A 21,528-nucleotide genomic window follows, 5' to 3' on the forward strand; every position below is an offset into this window, starting at 1 on the left:
CTTCCAAAGCTCCCCCAGGCCTCTCGATAACCACACCTCCCTTCACATTCAATCACACACCCCAAAATCCAAACATACCTCCCGCCCATTAACAGCCAACCCTTCCACAAGCCACAAATCGTCATTGGAGAAAACCAGCACGCCTCCCGGGATAAACGCGAAATTATTCGATGTTTTGCCGATATGCAACTTTCCCAGCAGCGTCCCCTCCGCATTCCAGATATGCACGCCGTCCCCAACACCCGCCCACACATTCCCCGCCGTATCCGTGTGTACACCATCCGGGAATCCACTATCTGGATAAGCAAAGACGCGCCTATTCCTCAAGACCTTCTGGTCAACAACATCGAACGCATACACCGTCGCCGGCCGCGTGAAGTTCCGCTCAAACCCCACAGCCCCCGTGTCACTGACATAGAAGGTCTGGAAGTCCGGACTGAACTCCAGCCCGTTGGGCTGCACGAAGCCGTCGGCGACGACCTGGATCTCGCCCGTCGAGGGAGAGAACCGGTATACGTGCTTGGGGATCGTGGGCGCCGGCCGAAAATACTGGAAGTAGCCGTAGTCGGCGTCTGTGAACCACAGGTCCCCGGTCTCGGGGTGCTGGCGCACGTCGTTGACGGAAGAGAAGTTGCGGCCGAGGTAGTTGTTTAGGATTACGGTTGTGGTGTTTGTGGAGGGATCGAGGGTTGTGAGGGCGGAGGCGTGAACGAAGTCGCCCTCATCGCAGAAGAGGAGCAGTGGGTCCGTCGTGTTGGGGTTGCTGCCAGGGGGGTAGTACGATGTCCCTCCGTTTGGCTCGTGGATACCGGGGTACCGCGTTGAGCGGATGCTGTAGTCGTCCAGGCTCACGATCGTCATGTTAATGGGATTCGAGAGGCCGGATGGGATGTTGTAGTTTGAGGTTATGTACATGGAGTTAGTGCCCCGATCGTAGACCCCGGCTTCGTGGAAGGGCTCCCAGTCAGGGAAGGAGTGGAGCAAGCGTGCTGTAGCATTGGGAGCGAGGATAGAGGTGCTGAACGTAGAGTTGTAGGCCAGGAAGGAGAAGGTGGGTGTCGTGGTGTTGGTGGAGAGGGTAGAGAGGTAGTTCGCGTAGGGGAGGGAGGTCGCGAGGGCTAGGAGGTTTACGGTTGTCACGCTGGCCATGATGGAGGCCGATTGATAATACCACAACGATGGACTATGAAGCTCGAGACGGTTTGGACAGTAACAAATGGAGGGGAAAGAATTACTACTCAAGACTTCTATATCACCTCCACTCAAACCATGGGAAGCGGGACGACGTCAATGGCCCCGCCATGTCTATGCTACGAGGAAGCTAAAACCCCCGTCCTACCTTTTCCCCACCAAATGTGCTCCAGGATGCAGCTGCACAGTGAGGGATGTGATCTTGTATGTTTACTCTAGTAAACGCCGATGACGTCGGAGCGTTTTAAGTGCCCCTGGACTCCCGCTTTCCCCACAGTCTTGGCGGAGGGGGTGCGGCAAGTGGGCGGCAATGCAAGGTCCAGCTAAGAGCTAGAAGTAGGCCCGTAAACGGCTTCCAAGGCGGCGGAAAAGCAGGAGAACATGGCATTAATTCGGTTGACTTTGGGTTGCGTGAAGCTGAACATCGAGCGTCGGGGCTTCAGAAGTCCTGAGACCACGAGGAAAGAGACCGGGAAACCATCAGTCTTTTAATGAGAATTTACATAATTGGCTCAAGCGACCGTTTGATCTTCCTCACAGTAAAAGTCTATATTGAAATGCAGATTCAAGCCAACTACGCGTGCTGCATTGCAATATCTATACACTCTACGAACCTACCCTCCCCACCTCTGACGACAACGCGAACATGGTATCATGAAACTCGTGGCAACGTACCCCGCCATACCGAAAAGGACTAACCCGCCTCAGATCCCCTTTTTGTCCAAACCCTACCCTCTCATAATAACTCACACAGCTCCACTAGAAAGCCCTGCTCATCGACGCCGCCTCGGCAGCCTTAGCACCCGCATTATGTTCCTCGTCACTCGTATTATCATAAACGACCGACACGTTCCTAATCTCATCCCCGACCTCCAACCACGTATCACTGCACGCCGGGACCGGGAAGAACCTGCATAGCAGATAGTACGACCCGCTGGCGACTATAAATCCCGCAAAGAAGTTGACGTTGTAGATGTACGTCGCGCCGATAGGGACGTCGACGCCGATGGCGCCCACGAAGCCAACGACGTTGATGACGATTCCGAGGATGTAGGAGATGTAGCCCCGCAAGTGGAAGCCGAAGGTGAAGTAGTAGGCGTCGGTCTTGCGGCCGGAGTAGAGCTCCTTGATCTCAAGATAGCCTTTGCGGACGAGGTAGTAGTCGCAGATGATCACGCCGGCGATTGAGGAGAGGAAGACGGAGTAGGCGGAGAGGTACGTCGTGAACTGGTTGGACGACTTGAAGAGGTTCCTTTCGGTTGTTGTTAACTGTGCTCGGTAAAGGGGTTGGAAGGGGACTGAGACTTACCATGGGCACATGACTAGACCGATGAGGGCGCAGATATAGCCGCCGCGGCGGATGTTGATGTATCGGGGAAGTAGGGCAGTCAAGTCCGTACCGGCCGAGACGGAGTTGGCGGCAATATTGGTGCCCAGCTGAGCGAGAACAAAGGCAGCAGAGATGATGAAGACGCCAAACCGCGCACCGCCACTGACGCCTGGCTCGTTCAGGAACTGCTCCAGAAGGTCCAAGGGGTTCCAGATCGCAGTGCCGAAGATGACCACCGACGACGAGGAGACAATAATACCAATGAACGAGGTCAGAGCGAATCCGATGGGAATGGTGAACAACTGGGACCAGAGTGCGTCTTTAGGCTTCTTGGCGAAACGAGAGAAATCGGGATCCTGTTGAAACAAGAAGATCAGTACTTGGTTGAAATTGCTGCTTTGAAAGATACGGCAACCTACGTTGACGATCAGCGTCGCGAAGTTGGCGATGGAGCTCATTATGCCCTTGACCATCTCCCATGCGAGCTCGGATCCATGAATGGTGTTGGGCTGGTGCACGATTGGACCGATACCCTTTGCTCTAACGATGGCCCAGATGAAGAAAGCGATGCCGGCGGTTGGGACGACGTAGGCCTTGACGGTGAACAGATGCCTGATCTTGTGGACTGGTGGATATATGAACGGTAAAGAGCCGACCCAGAACAGGAAGAAGCCCACGAACGTCCTGGTGTTGAACAGCTCTGGGTCGCTGCTGTGCATGCCATCGGGGACATTGGCCTGGAGAAGTATTAGTACTTGCAGCTGGAAATTCAATCTCGCACCAACTTACCCAGCTTAACCAGATAGACCGGATCATGAGACCGACGCAAGTACCTCCAATCCAAGCCTGCACACCGTACCAGATGCATGCCATTGCGGCTCGATTGAAGACAGGCCATAGCGCGCCCCATATGCCGAAGGAAGATCGGGCAACGACTGGGAAACTGATGTGGTACTGGGCACCTAGAGAGTATCAGCAGGAGGTAGCAATATAGCGGCAGATCCGCCCTGCGGAATGGGTCCGCTTACCTATTCTACCAGTCATGCATATGAAGCAAGCCGCGATAGCGTAGCCAACCCAGACGCAAATCCAGGCCTGCCACCACGAGAGTCCGACAACAAGCGAGGAAGACGCGATCATCCAAGTGTTGATGTTGAAAGAATCAGCTGTAACTCATAGTTAGCTGCTGAAGGAGGAAGGCATATTTACCAGCCCATTCGATGAGGACTTGAGATGAGAGTCAGGTATGTCACTCACCAACCCAGAATCCGACGAAGTTCCAGGGCCCCCATTGTCGACGCTCAGGCTCGACAGGTTTCAAGTCGTGGTTCGTGAGCAAGAGCTGTGTATTGCTCAAGCCGGGCTCGCTCGACACGGCAAGCTTATCCGTCCAATGAGCGAGCTTAGAACTCTTGACTTTCTCCATTGCGACGGAAGCTCAATGACTACGGAGATTCTGATCTAACAAACTAAGAAAAGAAGAGTCTCTGCAAAGTCCTCTAAAGAGAAAATCTGAGTGTCTCAGATGCGGTATGACGGTGGCTCAGCTGGGGTGTGGAGGGAGGCTGATAGGGTTGCAGGCGAGGTCAAAGATTGGCTGTCCTCCTGACCAGATCTTTCGTATCTCTGCGACGACGGAAGAGGTGCCGCGCAGGGTGATCTGCTTGGGATACGACCAAGACGTCCTTGCAGCTCGACGGCATGGTCAGGAGGGGTAGCTGTGCCATTTGTACTTGCGGTGTGAGGCGCGCTATCCAGCTCAGGCGCCTGCAGATAGAGGATTTACGGCCCATAGCTACTCTAGACCCGCAGAGCTACAGCTCAATTTTTTCTCCGTCGGAACCATACGATGGGCGATACAATGGTTGATAGCCGTTGACTTTGGGGGTTCTGGGGTCCTCCGGGCGCGGCAGCGGAAAGAGACGACGCGCTAGAAGCTGCAGAGTCCCTTATCTCGCGTCCCTCCGTGAGGAGGCCTATCAAGCAACAAGTAGGGTGCGTCAACGGTGATAGGCTGGTGGTGATAGCCCGTGTGACTCGATGAGATCGAGTAAAGAGCTCCCCTTCCGAGAGCTCTCACAGGGCGGGCACGCGACCAGGCCTCGCCGTTGTTTTTTCCAAGCCTTTCCCATCATTGGCTTTTCGTCGGAGTTCCCACCGGCTGCGAACCGGAGAGGATCTCGGAATGTGGGAAAAAAGTAACATCGTAAGAAAGGCAAGATAAAGGGAGAAAACACATCAATTGCTGTTTCTGAAACAAGAATGGAGCTCCGGAGCCGCTCACGGACAACATGTGACTGAGGCATTCGCACCCACCTATCACCAGCAGCCGATTAGAATCCAGATGGGCATCAGGCAAAAGGTGGCAGATGTCATCGAACTGACCGAGGTACAGCCGGGCGGAAATCAGGTCGTGTGTCTTCAAGCATGTCGTCCTCATATTGTATACAAAGTTGTTGTATATAGAGTTTTTCGGATTAAAGTTTGAGTCGTATAGCACTCTCCCGTCCTCACATCGTGTTTCTTGCCGAACACCTCTGATGCAGTGATACATAACATCTTCACAATTCATATAGCGTCACCGCACACTCCCGTTCCTCACGCTTCCAAAGCCCCTTTCCCACATCTCCCCAGCCTCCACATTCGGCCTCTCCAAAAATCCATCCCCTCCCTTCCCCTCCTCCGGCTCTCCTAGCCTACTCCTCAGCATCTCCCTGACCTCCCCCTCCCTCTTCTCCTGCTCCTCCTTACTCAGTCTCTTCCCCTCCCCACTGCGCTTCCCAACCCCATGCGCACCAGCCCCACCCATCCTCCCCTCTAACTCCAACCTCGCAGCCTCCTCGAACCTCCTCCTCGTCCCGGGATCCCTCTCCAACTCCCTAAAAACATCCACATCCGTCGTCCACCACGCCGCCCTGGCGCTCGCAACCGCAATCTCAAACGCCACGCAGCTGATCAGAATGAGCACTAGTGCGAGCCACCAGAGCAGGTTCCTGCCGAAGCGGTCCACGAAGCCGTCGTTGACGTTGTAGATGACGTTGTTGTGGTACGTCTCGCTGAGGATGATGTTCCACAAGAACCACCCGCCGACGGAGCAGAAGAAGCTGATGCCCGCCATGATGGATTTGTCGTGCATCTCGAGCCCCTGGAGCTTGACGCTGATCATGATGACGGCGGCAGAGTATGTCAGGGCGCCCATGGCGAAGAGCCCGTTGTCCAGCGTGAACAGCGCGCCGCCATACAGCCCGAGCATGACGAAGAACACGATCATGGACTCCGACGCCGCGGTGAACATCCAGCCGAGGTAGATCTTGAAGTTGAACCCGGCGTTGCGCTGGCCCTTCGTGTAGAGCTCAGGCACAGCCAACAGCGTGGCGGCAGCAAGGTCCTTCTCGAAGATACCAAGGAAGATGACAGGCAGCGAGGTAAACAGCGTATTAAACATGCTCAGACTCCACGGCTCGTACAGACTTGTTCCCGTGTAGCCCGCCCAGCGCTGGTACATCGCCTGAGTGAGGTAGAATAGCATTTCCTTCCAGAACGTGCCAACCGTGTACTTGCACGTGCGGATGTAGTTCCATCTTCCATGCACGAGCAGCAGCTTCGTCAGGAAGCGGAACTGCGCGATCGAGTAGTCCGAGGTGCGCGCCGCTTGTAGCCCTTCTTTGCCTGTAATGCCGATCCCCACGTGCGCTTCCTGGATCATGGCGATGTCGTTTGCGCCATCCCCAATCGCGAGAGTAATTGAGTTTTTCACTTTTTTGCGGATGGCTTTGACGAGACTGGCTTTTTGGCTGGGCGAGGCGCGGCAGCAGACGACTGCGTCGGCGACGATGGCGAGCTCGAGGAAGAGCGCCTGGATCGATTTGTCGGCGTCGATCATGGCGAGGGTCTGGCCATCTATCACGATGACGGAGTGCGCGACTTCGCCGGTGTTGATGCTGAGGAGGGAGGCGCCGATGTGTTGCGCGACGTCGCCCGCCTCGTGGTCGAGGACTGTGACGGAGGAGTAGTCTTTGATTAGGCGGCAGGAGTGGCCGATGTTGATGGCCGTCTCCCGCTTGTCGCCTGTTAACATCCACATCTTGATGTTGGCTCTTCTCAGCTTGTCGATCGCTTGCGGGACGCCTCGCTGCAGCTTGTCTTCGATGGCGGTGGCGCCCGCTAATTCGAGCTCCTGTTCGATCAGCTCGCCCGCCTTCTCGATCATGATTTGCCGGTCAACCAGGCTAGTGGTGGCTTCTAGGTAGATTTTTTTCCAGCCCTGGTACTCCTGTTCGTCAAGGAAGCGGTACCCGTACAGCAGCGTGCGGAGTCCCTCGGTCGCGAAGTCGTTGATGTGCTGAAAGCACCGCTCGATTACCGTCGGCTCGTCAACAACCAACGCTTCGTCTACCAGATCCTCTTCCTCGTCGAGCTGCATCGAGCTTCGTGCGCTCGACCCCGCAAGCGAGTTCCGCCCCAGCTGAGCGGAGGGCCGAGGCGAGTAGTACACGCTGTCGCCCTCCGCCGAAGAAACATCCACGTCGTTTTCCCTCTCACGAAGCCACCCATCCAGTTCATCCCGGATAGGCTGCAGTCTCTGCCCCGTTAAGCTCGACCGGCCCAGCGCGCCGATGCTCGGTCGGCCAATGGATGCACTCAGCCGATTCACACTGCTCCTCCGCTCAAATTGCTCGCTCTTGCGTCGTATCGCCACCTGCGCCTCCAAGCTCTTCCTCTTGCTCGCTCTTGCCTCTATCTCGATGACCTTCTGGTTCGCCAGCGTCGCGAGCTTCAGTCGTTGCATGACCACGGAGTCGGCGCCTTTGCAGAATATAGCCACGCGCTGGTCCGGGAAGCGGACCAGCACAGACATGCGCTTGCGCTTGCTGGAGAACTCGATGACGTCCAGGACCGTGTAAACCTCGCTGAGGGGCTCGGCGTCTGTGCCGTTGGGGAAGGTGCGAAGAGTGAGCGTGTTGACCTCGCGGTTGACGACGAGATAGCCGAGCTCTTGGGCGGCACGCACGAGTGCGAGTTCGTCAGGCGAAGAGGCTTGGAAGTCGATCTCGCCGTTCTCTTGAACTTCAGGGAGACACGTGTGGCAGAGCGCCATAGAGAGCAGGAACAGCCGCGCCTTTCGAGCAAAGAGTGTGTAAGGCTTGCGCTGGATGTAGCGGATCATCTCCCGGGTGCGGAGCTCTGGCTGTGATTTCTCGGGTCTTGCTGATGATTTCCATGCCGTCTCAGCATCTGGACCGGTAGTGACACTTGGCGGCTCGATCGTTTCGTGGTCTGGCATCTCGTCATAGCCAGCAGGCTTCATGGTGAATGATTCTGAGAGGCGACTCTTCCTCACAGGCTTCTTGCCTTTGTTCCTCTTCCTGTCATGTCGGAGTAGTTTGCTATCGTTCGGCTTGCTAAGGTCAACATCGTGCAGCCAGGCTGTTCCCGCAACGCTCATCTTGCGAAACTTCATGGAGTTGTCCGTGAGCGTGCCCGTCTTGTCCGAGAAGATGTAGCTGCGAGCAGTTTTAGCTTTGACTCGTACGAATATACGAAGCGCCCTACCTGACTTGGCCCAGTTCCTCGTTGATAGTCGAAGTCCGGGCTTCAAACGGCGTATCGGAAACCGGATCATACATATCAATATCGTTGAGCAAGAACATCTGGCAAACCTTGACAATTTCCAAGCTGACGTAGAGCGACAGCGGGATCATAGTGTTAAACATGATGATGAACGACGCCAGGATTGGGAAGACTGCGACCTGAGCCTCGGTGAGATACCAAGCTTCGTCCTCGACCCTGCGTGACCAGAACTGGTACGCCACGGTATTGAACGTGGCGAGAGCGAGCACGAAGAGGACGATGAGAATGACAATCTTGTTGACGATGCTTTGCAGTCTGGGCGCTTTGATGCGGGGGTTCTTGTTCGCGTTCATGCGGATCTTGCATTCTTCGCCGGTGTAGATGACCATGCCGATAGCTTCTGGTGTGTTTCTGAGTACACTTCCGCGGTAGATGATCTCCGTGTTCGTGAGTGGAGACGTTTCGCCATCGACCGTTACCTTGCCCTCAAAACTGTAGAGGTCCAAGTTAGGGTCCTCCACTACAAAGTGTGCTCTACAAGCGGCGACAGACTCCTCATCCTTGCAGATCCGCGCCAGAGAGGGTGTGGTCTGCTTGCTCTTGAGGTTCGTTTCACCGTCTAGAGCCATTGTCTCGACATACGCTATTCCGTTGGCGCCGTTAGCGTAGAGGATTAGTAAATCCGCCGGTGCAGCTTCATTGCGCTCCAGCTTCACCACATCTCCAACTTGGAGGTTTCTCCATTTTTTCGATGCCCACTGGATCGGCCCAAGCGAAGTCGAGGGAGACCGCTCTACGTCCAATGCAGCAGTCTTCGTCGGCTGGTAAGCTTGCATGACGGAGGCATTCCGATTGTTTTCCTCCTTGTCCAATCTGTACCTCCGAAGGTCGTCGTATCCTTCCTTCCCCATCGATATGCTTACGAAGAACAGGAGAGGGACAATGGTGGTAAATGTTCCTGTGGTACTGAGACCGGGTATCATCTGCAGAATAGATACGCAAAGGAAATAGAAGTTGGCGAGCTTGGAGAACTGAGCGAACAGCTGCCGGGGCAGAAAGTTCCACGCTGTGTACCGACTGGAGCGAATGCTGTTCCCAATGTACGATTTGCCCGTCCTTTCGTCTGTAAGGGCACTCTTTCTGGTGGCGTCCAAGTCGATGTGTCTGCCATCCTTGCTTGGCGGTGTGTCGTGGAGGCGGAGTACCGTTTTCCGCACCTGCTGGTATGCTGCTTTGATCTTCTGCGTCAAGCCACTTCCGCGTGCTCGCTTCTGTATCCTGGAGTGATAGTTTGGTAACGCAGATATGCCCTGTACGCCTCTGGTTTTCTTCTCCGAGCGGTTGGATAGATCTGAATGGTCATCGAACGCGGGCGCTATCGTGACGGTTGCGCTTGGGTGTTTCTTGGACTGCCCCCTACTGGAGGCAGGGCGCGATGGCGCAGAGCTATTCGATGAGCCAGCTTCCTGGAGTTCAATGACCGACCCATCCCCTGGCGAGCTGTCTCTAATGTGCTTCCGGAAGAGCGAGCTGCGCAGAGAGTACCCTCGAGACCGGCTCGAAGGCGACATGGGCGACATTCCCGATCTGTTCCCAGCAGTGTTGAGGGACCTGGGGCTTAAAGGTGACAGCACCGGGCCCTGTCCGGGAAGGCTTGACGATCCTGCAGTCGCACTGCTTCCGCTTGTGTCTATAGAGAGACCCGGTGGGCTTGCTCGTCTCTGGGAGAGAGATCCACGACCAGGTGCCGCCCTTTCGTCTGAGCCATCTAGACCTAGATTGTCTGTGCCGGTACTGGAAGCTGGGATTCTCTCGACGTCCGTAGAGAACCTGACGCGCGGCAGTTGGCCACCATTGGAGCCAGGTTGGGGCGAGAACGTCGTAGCTGCATCTACGCTTGTCGAAGTGGATGCCGTACTCTCGTCATGGTTGCCTGCCGGTATTCGTCTGCCATCGTCGACAGTGTAGGGCGAAACCGACCCGCTATCCTGCCCTTCGGTTGTTACTCCGTCTTCGTCGTATTGCGAGGAGTGCCGTCTTCGCATGCCCGTACCGCCATCCTCGGATTGATTATCGATGCCAGCCATTGCTCCAGTCTAGACGGTTCTCATGAGGATGTAGTGAGCATTGTCTTCGGCCGGCGAGCCGCAACTCTAGGGTAGTTGAAACGCCGAGGCGCGTTACGTGTAGGGACTGCCGATCGGAAATTCAGGGTAACGTTGGAGAACAATTCAACCATCGCAAGCTTCTGCGCACCACCGCTGGACGTTTGCTGGGCGCGGTTGGTATGCCGGGAGATCACTGACAGCCGCAGCAGTTCAGCAGTTCCGCAGTTTGCCTGCCAGGTGAAAAAAGAATCCAGCCGCCAGTCGTTCCCCCGGTCCTGCAGGTCTGAGGTGCGCAAGCGCGTTTCTTCCCCACACGTGCCTGCTATTTTTGGCCAAGGTTTGACGCAACTGGCTGCTCTCTCTGCCGCTGGGCGTGCGGTTTCCAGCACATGCGCCTGGTGCTACTAAACCGCGCATTGTCTGTAGCCGCTTGAATAGGGGGTTTGTGGGGCTGAGATACAACGTGACAGCAACAAGGAGGCTAGTTCAAGACCGAGATGTCAATCTTTGCATTCGCAGCCGCTATATAAAATGCTACGAGCCAACGCAGACGAAGCCAGCAGGCATTCAACACTAGCTCCCTATATCAAAAGCATAACAAGCAGGAAGAAAAACACCCCAGCTAGGAATATGTTCGCAACATTTTCCGCCTTGCCTAAAGAACTCCTGCTAAATTTCTCGCCCAAAGCGTCGCAAAGACAAAAGAACTTCGTCGTGCCATCGTTGATGTCGTTCCATCCCAATCGCGGAATTGCGCCTTGCCAGATGCCCCCCGAGCTAAGTGACCAAGTGAAAACAGTGAGATACTATAGAGCTCTAGCACCATAACAGGCTTGAGTGCCTATTGCTGCGCCGCAACGCACCAATGCCGATGATAGACCCAAGCGCTCTTCTGGCATTCCTTGCTGCAGTATTTTGTGCGTCGGCACCTGCGGCACTTCGCAAACTGCCGCGTAAACTCCTCCCACCGCCCGCACTCGTAGTAAGCGCACTGTCTGATGCCGCCGCGGGAGTCGTCCTTGCGGCACAGATTCCGCATGACTACGCCGGCCCAGTACTGCATGTCCTGGCTGTGGTGGCGGACCGTGAACTTTTCGACGAGCGGGAAGATATTGAAGTCGTCAGGGAGCAGATACTCCTCGTCTTCGTCCTCCTCCGTTACGGCTGGCTTGGCTGGCGCCTCGCCATCTAGCATTGCCAGATCGGCGCCGATCTTCAGTTTTGGTACGAGGTGCGACTCTTGGAAGTAGGAGCGCAGATTGCAGTATTTGGAGACGTAGGCGAGAAGCTGGAGCGACATGAGAACGTCCTCGTCACGTGGCATGGCGGCTAGGACGCCGGCTGTGATTGTGCGGTCTTGCATGTAGCGCGGGTACCAGTTCGCTTGCATCGTCTGCGGGGTGGCATTGACGACGTTAATGGTGGGCTGGGCGGGGGAGAACGCCATCGGTCCAGCTGCTTGATTCACCGCTGGGTTGATCAGGCTACCATCGATTGCGGATCTGTGTGTGATGTTGAAGGTCTCTGCGTCTGTATCCTCTGAAGGAGCTGCGTTCAGTCCGACAGGCGTTGCGCCAGCATCTAGCATCTCCTCGTTGTCGACGATGTCCTGCATGTTGATCTCGTTCTGGAGACCCACGATGGGCTCTACGGCATCTCCAGCGGCCGCGGAGTCCTCAGATGCCAACAGCTCTTCGTCTTGGCCCCCGTCCGAGTCCCCAGACATAGACAGCTGGTGGCGGATCGACGGACGTCGGCGGGTCCTGCCTCCGCTTGCCACAACTCTTGGGCTGGTTGGCGGAATATTGATGAGAGCGTTCGGTGTGGTTGGCGACTCCGGCTGGGACGTAATTTCCCCCACCGCCATGGGTAGCATGGACGGAAGGCGGTCGGCATCTCTGACTGGTCGGATATTGAAAGGTTCGGGAGGCTCCAGGACCGGCCCAGCGGATGCAAGAGGCTGAGGGATATTCTGGCGGCTTGAACTAGGCAACGTCTCGTATCTTCTACTTTCATGGCTGCGATGGTGGTGGTGATGATGGTGTCTGGAGAACGATGTGCGCTCAGGAGGGGAGCTGAATGGAAACGTAGGAGGTACTGGGGGCGCATCGATAACCTGTGAGTCGGTCGGCGCGTGACTGGGAGGCTGCGGAATCTCAATCGGAGGAGGCGCCTGGCGTCTGTGACGTTCATGTCTGTGGCCTGAAGACAGTCCCAGTTGTTCAGACACCCGCGGATAATGTCTGCCCGAGGTGCCGAGACTTCTCGAGTTCCGCTTCGTCTCCGCTTCGGCCTTCTCCCGGCATTTCTCAATAACCTTGAGATAGTTGTCAAGTATGGTTGCAATGACTGGGACCATGTCTGCCTCGACAACCCGTGTCCGGACGTTCTCTGACCCTCTTACTCCAATGTTGACCACGCATTGAAACGCAAGGTTCCATTTCCACATGTCCATCATGTCTTTGCTCCTGCCCTCCTTCAGTATGCACACCAGCCGTTCGACGCCTCCATCTACGGTCAAGATGTCTCGTATGCGCGCGGAGGAGGTAGTCAGATATGCCAGGTGGTTCAGCGAGTTGATTAGAGGCAGGGTAGATGTGCAGTCTAGAGCGCGGCGATCATAGAGAGCGGTAGTGATGCCAACGGAGGCTTTGTTCGCGTTCGGTATGCTGAAGTTGACTTCCCTCATGGTGACGAACTGAGGGGTTTGACTGCGGTGGTTTGGGAATGTGATGGAGAGTTATCAAGCCGTGAAAAGACGCTGTGGAAAGATGTATTAGTAGGAGCAGATGTGTGGAGTTCGGTACCGATCCGTACCCGCACAATGACACCCGCAATGCACAGTTTAACGGACCGAACTTTCCAAAACTGAATCCCTGAGGTCGAAAAGTTCAACGCTCAAAACTCCGAAACCCAAAAGACAACACACGCCGCCAATGCTGTGGACAGAGGGGAAGAAGAGTTCGCAAGCGGGCACACAGCACCAGCTAGCACCGTGCGAATGCGGCAGATTATAGTCGAGGGCCAAGTGGCATGCCCGTCGATGTGGAAACGAGAAGGTCAAACGGTTTTCGGGGTGGTGGGCGGTGTGGTTGCTCTCGGCGGCTGTGTCGGGGAGGGTGGAACAGGCGTGGCGACTGCCGTCCCGTTCAAGCGACGAGGGAGCTGAGCGGCGTCGGCTGCTTGATTGAGGAACGCAGTGGGTGGTGAGAGGGTCGTAGAGGATGCTGCAGAAGGGAGATGGTGGCTGCTATCGCTGTCCTTGATGGATAATGGAGTCGCTGAACGGCGGGAAAGACATGGAGAGGAAGGAAGAGGAGTCGGCCATGTTGGGCGCCGCGCTTGGCTGACTCGAGGGGTTGGATTGGTCGAGCCTTCCAATTTGGCATTTGGCGGTTTCGCCGCGATGATTGACTAATCCAGCGCCGCGTCGGGCTCGCTCAAAGAAAGCCGCGCCGCCATGTTTGCGAGCATTCGATCAACGGCGGCAGAGTGACGGGCGCTCTCTTTGTTCTCTGGCAGTCTCTCGCCCTGTCTGATAGACTTGTGCATGCTCCAGTCCCTACCAAACGTTGCTCGCCCGGTGTTTCGGCAGAGCGTCGATTAGCATGCTGGCAGCGTCCCTCTAACCGGTTTCAGCGTTGTCAGCCGCTGCAGAATGAGAGTTGCTTTGCTCGAGTACCATGAACCAATGCATGACACGGATATTCACAGATATCCTACGTAGGTGACATACCAATCCGATATCAATTCACCACCGCTATCCATAGATCCGCCCCATGGCCGTGCGCTCGCCCGCAATACCTACTCCTCCTCCGCAATCCTCGTAGTTGGACCCTCTACACAGCCCTGCCGCACGCGCTTCGAACATGACGGACCCTACAACGCGAGACTTCGAGTATCGTTCAAGAGGAGACACAACGAGCACCGCACGCGCGCCCCTCCATGTCGACGTCGAGGCGCAAACCCACCGCCAGAGCGACCCCAATCCACTCTCACCCACGTCGCCGCGCGGTGGGACGGACTCGCCGCATTTCTCCATAGACACCCTACATCGCCGCCCAACGCGTTCGAATACCGTCCGGAACTATCCTACAGCGTATCCTGAGTTGCGCAACAGTCCTGGCGCCGAACCTGGCCTAGACACGAGAGCAGCAGAGCCAGTTTACGTTCACCTAGACGAGGATGTCGCGATCACCGTCGTGGACTTTAGCAATGACAGCTGCGTCCACCATCAGCTCGACAACACAACGCTGAAAGGCTTCTTGGACCAGCCCAGAGATGAGTGGGTGAAGTGTCGATGGATCAGCGTCAACGGAATTGGGAACTACGAGGTGGTCAGAACGATTGGCAATCACAAAAGGCTTCATCGACTAGCTATCGAGGATCTCATGAACAACCGGGGCAGGACCAAAGCTGATTGGTATTCGGACCACGCGTTTCGTAAGTTCATTTCCTTTGGAATTCAATAATTGCGCGGCATTCTCCAATCTTGTCTTGCGGATTCCTACTCGAGGTCAGCCGCGCGGTATTCTACAATGCTGCCTTCGATTCCGCATGAGAGTCCGTGTACAATGTTACCCAAGGGCCTCCCACCTTCATATAGCGATTCAGCATATCGGGTCAAAAGCACACCGTGAGCGATACACTACGGGAAAGCCGGGGCGGATACCCCGTGCTACAATACTCGGAGTCATTCGCAGTTTATATCAGCTCGGATACTTTGTTTTCTTTCCTCGAACATACTTGCCGGCAACATGTTTGCCTCAAGCTTTGACAGATCACATGTATCGCGCCACCAGTGTTTAGATTATGTGTACAGAAAGTCTTGTCTCTTAGAAGAAGCTACTCGTTTTCGCATCTGTGGTTCCTTGCTGTGCATGCCGAACGTGCTTATGACCCGTTCTTCGTGCCCACGTGCCTCAGCCCTTGAGCTAGTAGCTGACAAGAACAAAGTCCTCTTGACCCTACAAAAGCTCGTCCGACTGCGTGTCGAGAGTGACGACGAGGATAGCGATGACGATGAAGAAAAGCCTGGGCGTCAAAAAGCTAAGACCAAGTCCAAGAAGGGGCCGAGACAGCTAGTAAAACGGTTGACCGGTTTGAACGACAACGCGCCACCGATCTCCGACGTTGCTTCTCGAATGAATACCTCTAAAGAAGTCACCTTCCGCCCGGATGGCTCCATAGCGGCCCGTAACTTGTTGCCAGATCAGCGGGCTCGCCGGTCTGTCCGGACCCTGCAGCGCTACCGTGGCGGTCCCAACATAGAGCGGACTGAATACATGGAGTCTCAATCAGCACTGGCCAAGAAAGATCTGGCCGTCAGCGTCGAGCAAGTCTCCGCGTTCATCACTAGCGACAACACAGTCATTTCGTTTTTCGAGCATTCGGCCCCCGACATCGAGCATCCCATTCTTGCAAGGCTAGAGACTCCAGACACTATTCTGCGAAGAAGCTGCGACGCAAGTATGTTGGTACAGGCCATCATAGACGCCATAATCGATCTGGCGTTCCCTGTCGTCGACGCTTATGAAGACAGCATTGGCGAGCTGGAACTTGACGTGTTGACTGATCCGGGCATCGAGCAATCAAAGATCCTATACATCATCACTTCCGAACTGTCCTTGCTCAGAACCACGTTGCAACCTATCATCGGCCTCATCAATGCGCTGCGAGACCACAAGACCATTCTCCCGGGCATGCTCCCAGGCACCCCAGGACTGACTGGCATACCAAGCAGACGAGCAGCGTCGAGTATAGAAATCAGCCCCATGGCTCAGACCTATCTCGGCGACGTCGAAGACCACTGCATAACGATGATCCAGAGCCTGGACGACATGAAGCGAGCGACGGACAACATGACGGACCTGATATTCAACGTCATAGGCACTTACCAGAACGAGAGCATGAAGCAGCTAACAGCCGTCACCATCTTCTTCCTCCCTCTCACCTTCTTAACAGGCTACTTCGGGCAGAACTTTGAAAGGTTTGCCGGGGTTCAGGAACATAGTGATGCGTGAGTCTTATACTAGACCTCACCATGAGCAATCTGTTTGTGGTGCTGACGCACTCTCGTAGCTTCTTTTGGTACATTGCTGTGCCTGTGATAATAGTGATGGTTTTAGGCCTTACGTAAGTTTGCCCCCTGAGTGTTCTCTCGCGAGCGCAAAGCTGACACTCTCCGTGCAGGAGGACGAACATCGTTCGCACCCTGAAGAGGATCTTCCAGAAACGGGCAATCTCTCGCTCACGCAAAGCTCGCGGAGCGTCGCAAGATCGCGGTAGGGGGCGGCGCCGGTGAGCGGGGCATCCAATCAACATTTGTGAACTTTCGTAACGTACATACGTTTGGATACCCGCTGCATTCACAGCACCTTCTTGTTTTGCTCGCAGCTTGGTGGTTGTGGGCTAGTCTCGGCTGATGTTGATTCCGGCCAATCGGGGTCCGAATTACCACTCGCGCCAGGAATTTCGAGGAATGTTACCGTGTCATTCTTCTGCCGCAAGCGTATAGAGCTATTAAGATAACGTAGACACCCTTGTATCCCCTTAAGCAGGGTCACGTGTCTAACTCGAGCTTTCTTACACCTGATTCCGCTTGGAAGCCACCTCGACTTTGCCTACCAATCTACCACGTCCCCACCTAGGATCTCTTCAACGCAAACCCAAGCCAACACGTTCTGGTGCCAATCCCCTTCTTATCTGCATTTGTTAAGCCTGCAATCGGTCTTTCTTACCACCTGTCGCCACCGAACCAGCTGATCCCTTGTAGCTTTCTCTATCTGCGCCAACTGAGTTCCAAGCCCCAATAACCATCTTCCTATCCACCCATTCACCTATCCGGCATCCGCCTGTATACCTTCGACACCTTCCACTTGCAAGGCAAAGTCCCGAAGCTTCTACCAACCATCCACTCTTTCCATGACCAGTCCTTCCACTACACTTCGTGCGCTGGCGCACAATGCTCCAACCCCCTTTCCTAATCTTCAGTGTTCAACGGTACCTCTCTACATGTACCACTCTTCTAGATATTATAGTCGTTCCCATAGAAATTGTCGGACTACCAGCAGCAGTATCGGAACATCGGCCACAAACATGTCCGGCACGCTTCCTCAGCCTCTCTGGTGTACAGTTCCTGGTGAGATCACCTCTGGCTGCCATGATGCGTCCCTTTGTCTGCCATTTCACCGGCTGGTAGGCTTGGTGCTTGCTTGGGTTCTAGCATTCGCTTCTTGCTAAAACCTTACTGTCCGTTCGGTATCCCATAATGTGTACGATATGAGGTGAATAAGCGTTAATCCTCCAATCGCCTAGCGGAGCAATCGCAACGATCACGTCGACAACACCCCCTTTGCAGGTGCCGCCCCGACTGAGAAGTCTGTTTCGCCCAGAGGAATCACGTCCTCGGCCGGCAAGAGAACCTCATCGCCGTTCCCCAACGCGATTGACCTTATACTTGCGCTTTGCCACATCTGTCTCCGTGCACCTAATCGGTACACGCATGGGGAAACTCTTCCAAGACGGATCGCCGCTCTGCACACTTTGTGCCTCCATGGCTGTAGATGGCTCCGACAACCACTTCCCCATGCTAGCAGCAGCTCTGAACTAAGCACCTCACCCTAGCCCCCAGCCGTACAGTGGCCCCAGAACAACCGGCCAACGTCCCGCACGCGCATGAAAGCCTGAACTGCTTCGGCTCCGCTCAGCCTGCATGTCGCGCCTCCCTGATCCAGATGTCAAAGCACTCGCCGCATTGGGAGATCCTCGGGCAACCTCACCACCCCACGAATCTATCCCCGTCTCATGCAAGCCGCAAACTCGTTCCGTGACCATGCTACTCCCCCTCTCAGCCCCCACCGGCCTCCTCATCCGCCCGCCGACAAAGCAGCACCAGAATCTTCCTCATCTCATGCACCTCGTCTACTCTTCGCCTTAGCGGGACAGAGCCTTGCACCGTGTCTCGCCACCGCGTGCACACGCGTTGGAGGTGCATGACATCCCAGGCGGACAAGTTTGAGAGGATGATCTCGAGGAGCTCAAACGTGCCGAAGACGCGGGCAGATGCTGGGACGTGGTCTTGCGCTAGTAAGTGTTTGGGGGGCGGCTGCTGTGCTGGATGGTGACGATATGGGTCTGATTCCGCTGGTGGAGGTGATGGTGGTGACGTCTTTTCTTGCTTGGATCTGCTGTTTGAGGAGCGCTCTAAGCACAGCCGCTTATGTTTGCGCCTTGTTTGGCGCATTCTGGGGGTTGGTCTGATTTTTATGTAGAAATCGAGGTTGTGTGGTGGGATATGGGAAGACTTCTGAGGCCGAGGTGCTTGAATACCGCAGGCATGCCACCAATCAAGCAACCTCAGTGATCACCTCTTCGTAGCTAGCTGATCAATAGCTTTGTATTGGAAGGGTCTAGGCAGCAAAAGGATTGAAATATAAAGACGATGTCACGTGATACCATATGCCGGTTCTTCCCATAGTCGAGTCTCAAGCGCGATCAAGGTAGGCTCAATGTCTGATATTGTGTTCCGCTTGCTCGTTAGAAAACTTGCAAATAGTAGATCGTCTAACATCATATATCTTATAAAATCGTCATGCCCGTGGTGTATGCGCAACTGGCACCACTGCTCGCAGGACAAACCCACACACCCCAACCTCACCGTCCTCCATGCACCCACAAATCATAGACTCCCCTACCCCTCCCCCAACTCACTCTTTTCTCTCCACTCGCCTCCCCATCCCCTCCCCCTTCCCCCTCCACCGGCCCCATCATAACCCCCTCCAACCACCCCGCAAACCCCGCCTCCACACTCCCTCCCACAACCGCCTTCCCCACACCCCTAACGCCCTCAAACAGCCCTAAATTCCTATAATCGCACGCCCCAAACTGCGTCTGCCAAACATCCACCTCAACCTCCTCAGCGTCCGAAAACGCCCTCCTCACATCCTCCGCGCTATACCTCGGATCCGTATCCAGCCGCACCTTAACATGCCAGCGCCTAATCCTGCCCACAACAGCCGGACACACGATCGGCCGGCTCGCCTTGACGAGGAAGGGGAGTTGGGTCAGCAGGGCCGGGTGGGCGGAGAAGGTGTTGGCGCCGTAGAGCAGGTCCGTGCCTTCGGTGTGGGCTTGGCGGCAGGTGCGCAGGATCGCCGGGTGGATGTCGAGCGCGGGGAGGACGTAGTCGGAGAGGTGGTTTTGGGCTGTCCAGCGCCGCAGGGCGGAGAGGTGGGTCGGGCAGGGGACGAGGAGGTGGGTGTAGATCTGGTTGCGGAGTTCGGCGGGGAGCGAAAGGAGGGGAGAGGCGGATTGGTCGTGGTAGTAGGGGGTTGGGCGTCCGTTGGCTGCGGTGGATGCTTCGTCTATGGTGTCTAGAGCGTCTATGGTGTCTATGCTGTCTCTTGTATCTACAATCTTTGTAGTATCTGCGATATCCGCGGAAAGATCGACGCCGGAGTCATGGCGGAGGGTGGAGGGGACGGACGACACTGGCTTGCGGGAGTGGAGAGATGGGAATTGAGTTAATTGGGGACTGTGAGATGCCATGGTGTTATGGGATAGACAGAGCGCCGATGCTGTTGCGTCCGCTTCTCGCAGAGAAGCTATAGCAACTTCTGAAGGTTACGAATAGCTCTTGACGATATACAAACGTAATAAGTAGGTCACACAATGATAAGCGTAAATCTAGACTCTAGAAACACCAGCAACTTGAGACACAGGATAGAAGAAAGCAATGACGGCGACAGCTGCATATATAGTCAGCAGCGCACCGGTAGCTCGTCCAGTAGCTCATTCTAACCAACTTATCGACAATGCGGCCTGGCGGTTACGACACACGTCGGCAGCAGCCCGCGGTGCCGTCCTGCGACATCATCCGAAGGGCTGGCTGATCGTCATCCGCTAATCGCGGAACCTTCTTCCACCTTATCATGGGACGCGGAGCGTACAAGACTCGGGCCGAACCCGAACTCGAACTCAAACTACAGGGAGATATCCAGGATGTTCGACACCCGTCAGTTCGTTCGTTGTTGGGAGAGTTGAGGTCTGGAGTTGACATCGTGCTTACGATTAACATCACGTGACTGTTTCATCTCCCCATTACATAGAGGGCTTCAGCGGGGCGAGACTCGAGAAGCAGAGAATTTGCAAGAACGATGCGAGGGTGACAGCAGCAATATCTTTTGGGTTTGCGCTGAATCGATGCGTTGCTGTCAGAGCTCCCAGGCACACCCAAGGCTTCGAAGACTGCACGGCCTCAAGGTGAACGATATCCATACGAGACGCATCGTCCGTCGCAAGGAGTAGTTCTATTAGTTTGGAGTAAGTAAGTGGCATCCTTCTGAGCTGTAAGAGGAAGAGCGTGTGCCCCACGCTCTAATTCTTTGCTGTCTAATTATATATTAAGAACAAAATGCAGTCCAGAGCTGCTGTAGTACAACGCCGCCGCTAAAATGCCCGTATGCGAGAAGAATCAGCAAAGGTTGCCGAGATAGTGAGCAAGACCCGCAAAGATGCACACAAAAACATGTCCTCGTACGGCCATTTCGAAGCATAAGCCAGACCTTCCTTCTCTCTAGTACCAACGCCGCGCAATCTTTCTCTCTCCCTAGTCCTCAAGCAGACACACCACCACCGCACCATCTTCTGACCCCTCACCAAACCATTCCCACCGCCCCTATTACAGCTAATCCCGCAGCTACAGCCGGACCTCTCCACCCCATCTCCGTCCTCCCTCCCCCGTTCTTATACTTCGGCACGCTCGTCCTGACAACGCCGACCTCCCCCGTAAGCGTCCCCATGCCAACAACGCCCTTGTTCGGCGTCGGCAGCTGCTCGGGCACGGCGTTGTACGTCTGGGTGAAGACCAGCTGGACCCAGGTAGTGGCGCCGTCGGGGAGGACAGTTGGAGCCCACCAGGAGGTGATGAAGGGTGCAGGACCCGCTGCGCCGGCTGGGACGGCAGCGGGCGTGGGTTGGGCGGCTGGTGCGGCGGTGACGATTGCGCGGAGTCTGTGGGGGGTGGTTAGAGGAGGCGTGTGTAAAGTGGGGAGGGGAGGAGGAAGAGAGGCAAGAGGATGGGAGGGGTCAGGGAAAACTCACTCTAGATCATCGACCTCGTCTAGAGGGCCGTCTGTTGGTGCTGCTGGTGCTGCGAGCGTGGCGGTTGGGATAGAGGGTGCTGCTGTTACTGGCGCGATAGAGCCATCGGAGGAGGAAGCTGGTGATGGCGGGACAGCTATGCTGGCGACGAGAGAGGAGAGGAGCAGCGGGGTGAGGTGTGTGAGGCGCATTGTGACTTCGAGCGGCGAGATAGACCGGATATTA

General features: G+C 55.6%; 8 protein-coding genes across 8 annotated transcripts; 1 reads left to right on the forward strand and 7 right to left on the reverse strand.

Annotated features, from left to right (window-relative positions):
- Positions 1-48: 48 nt before the first annotated feature.
- Positions 49-1,149, reverse strand: W97_08741 (uncharacterized protein; the record flags this gene model as incomplete). The annotated part of the gene is made up of 1 exon (XM_007786608.1): positions 49-1,149. The coding sequence occupies one exon, from the start codon at positions 1,147-1,149 to the stop codon at positions 49-51; it is 1,101 nt and encodes a 366-aa protein (XP_007784798.1).
- Positions 1,150-1,950: 801 nt separating this feature from the next.
- Positions 1,951-3,947, reverse strand: W97_08742 (NCS1 family nucleobase:cation symporter-1; the record flags this gene model as incomplete). The annotated part of the gene is made up of 6 exons (XM_007786609.1): positions 1,951-2,443; positions 2,501-2,877; positions 2,941-3,258; positions 3,311-3,483; positions 3,550-3,687; positions 3,779-3,947. The coding sequence occupies 6 exons, from the start codon at positions 3,945-3,947 to the stop codon at positions 1,951-1,953; spliced, it is 1,668 nt and encodes a 555-aa protein (XP_007784799.1).
- A 1,152-nt stretch (positions 3,948-5,099) lies between these two features.
- Positions 5,100-10,179, reverse strand: W97_08743 (uncharacterized protein; the record flags this gene model as incomplete). Its single annotated transcript, XM_007786610.1, has 2 exons — positions 5,100-8,025; positions 8,075-10,179. 2 exons carry the CDS (start codon positions 10,177-10,179, stop codon positions 5,100-5,102), a joined length of 5,031 nt encoding a protein of 1,676 aa, XP_007784800.1.
- Positions 10,180-11,041: 862 nt separating this feature from the next.
- Positions 11,042-12,889, reverse strand: W97_08744 (uncharacterized protein; the record flags this gene model as incomplete). The annotated part of the gene is made up of 1 exon (XM_007786611.1): positions 11,042-12,889. One exon carries the CDS (start codon positions 12,887-12,889, stop codon positions 11,042-11,044), a length of 1,848 nt encoding a protein of 615 aa, XP_007784801.1.
- A 1,180-nt stretch (positions 12,890-14,069) lies between these two features.
- Positions 14,070-16,504, forward strand: W97_08745 (uncharacterized protein; the record flags this gene model as incomplete). The annotated part of the gene is made up of 4 exons (XM_007786612.1): positions 14,070-14,643; positions 15,157-16,219; positions 16,282-16,335; positions 16,393-16,504. 4 exons carry the CDS (start codon positions 14,070-14,072, stop codon positions 16,502-16,504), a joined length of 1,803 nt encoding a protein of 600 aa, XP_007784802.1.
- A 1,545-nt stretch (positions 16,505-18,049) lies between these two features.
- On the reverse strand, positions 18,050-18,445 carry W97_08746 (uncharacterized protein; the record flags this gene model as incomplete). The annotated part of the gene is made up of 1 exon (XM_007786613.1): positions 18,050-18,445. One exon carries the CDS (start codon positions 18,443-18,445, stop codon positions 18,050-18,052), a length of 396 nt encoding a protein of 131 aa, XP_007784803.1.
- Positions 18,446-18,855: 410 nt separating this feature from the next.
- W97_08747 (uncharacterized protein) lies at positions 18,856-19,749 on the reverse strand (the record flags this gene model as incomplete). The annotated part of the gene is made up of 1 exon (XM_007786614.1): positions 18,856-19,749. The coding sequence occupies one exon, from the start codon at positions 19,747-19,749 to the stop codon at positions 18,856-18,858; it is 894 nt and encodes a 297-aa protein (XP_007784804.1).
- A 1,106-nt stretch (positions 19,750-20,855) lies between these two features.
- On the reverse strand, positions 20,856-21,494 carry W97_08748 (uncharacterized protein; the record flags this gene model as incomplete). The annotated part of the gene is made up of 2 exons (XM_007786615.1): positions 20,856-21,213; positions 21,304-21,494. The coding sequence occupies 2 exons, from the start codon at positions 21,492-21,494 to the stop codon at positions 20,856-20,858; spliced, it is 549 nt and encodes a 182-aa protein (XP_007784805.1).
- Between the last annotated feature and the right edge of the window lie 34 nt (positions 21,495-21,528).

This window comes from Coniosporium apollinis (assembly GCF_000281105.1).
Source record: "Coniosporium apollinis CBS 100218 chromosome Unknown supercont1.62, whole genome shotgun sequence".
Taxonomy (NCBI): domain Eukaryota; kingdom Fungi; phylum Ascomycota; class Dothideomycetes; genus Coniosporium; species Coniosporium apollinis.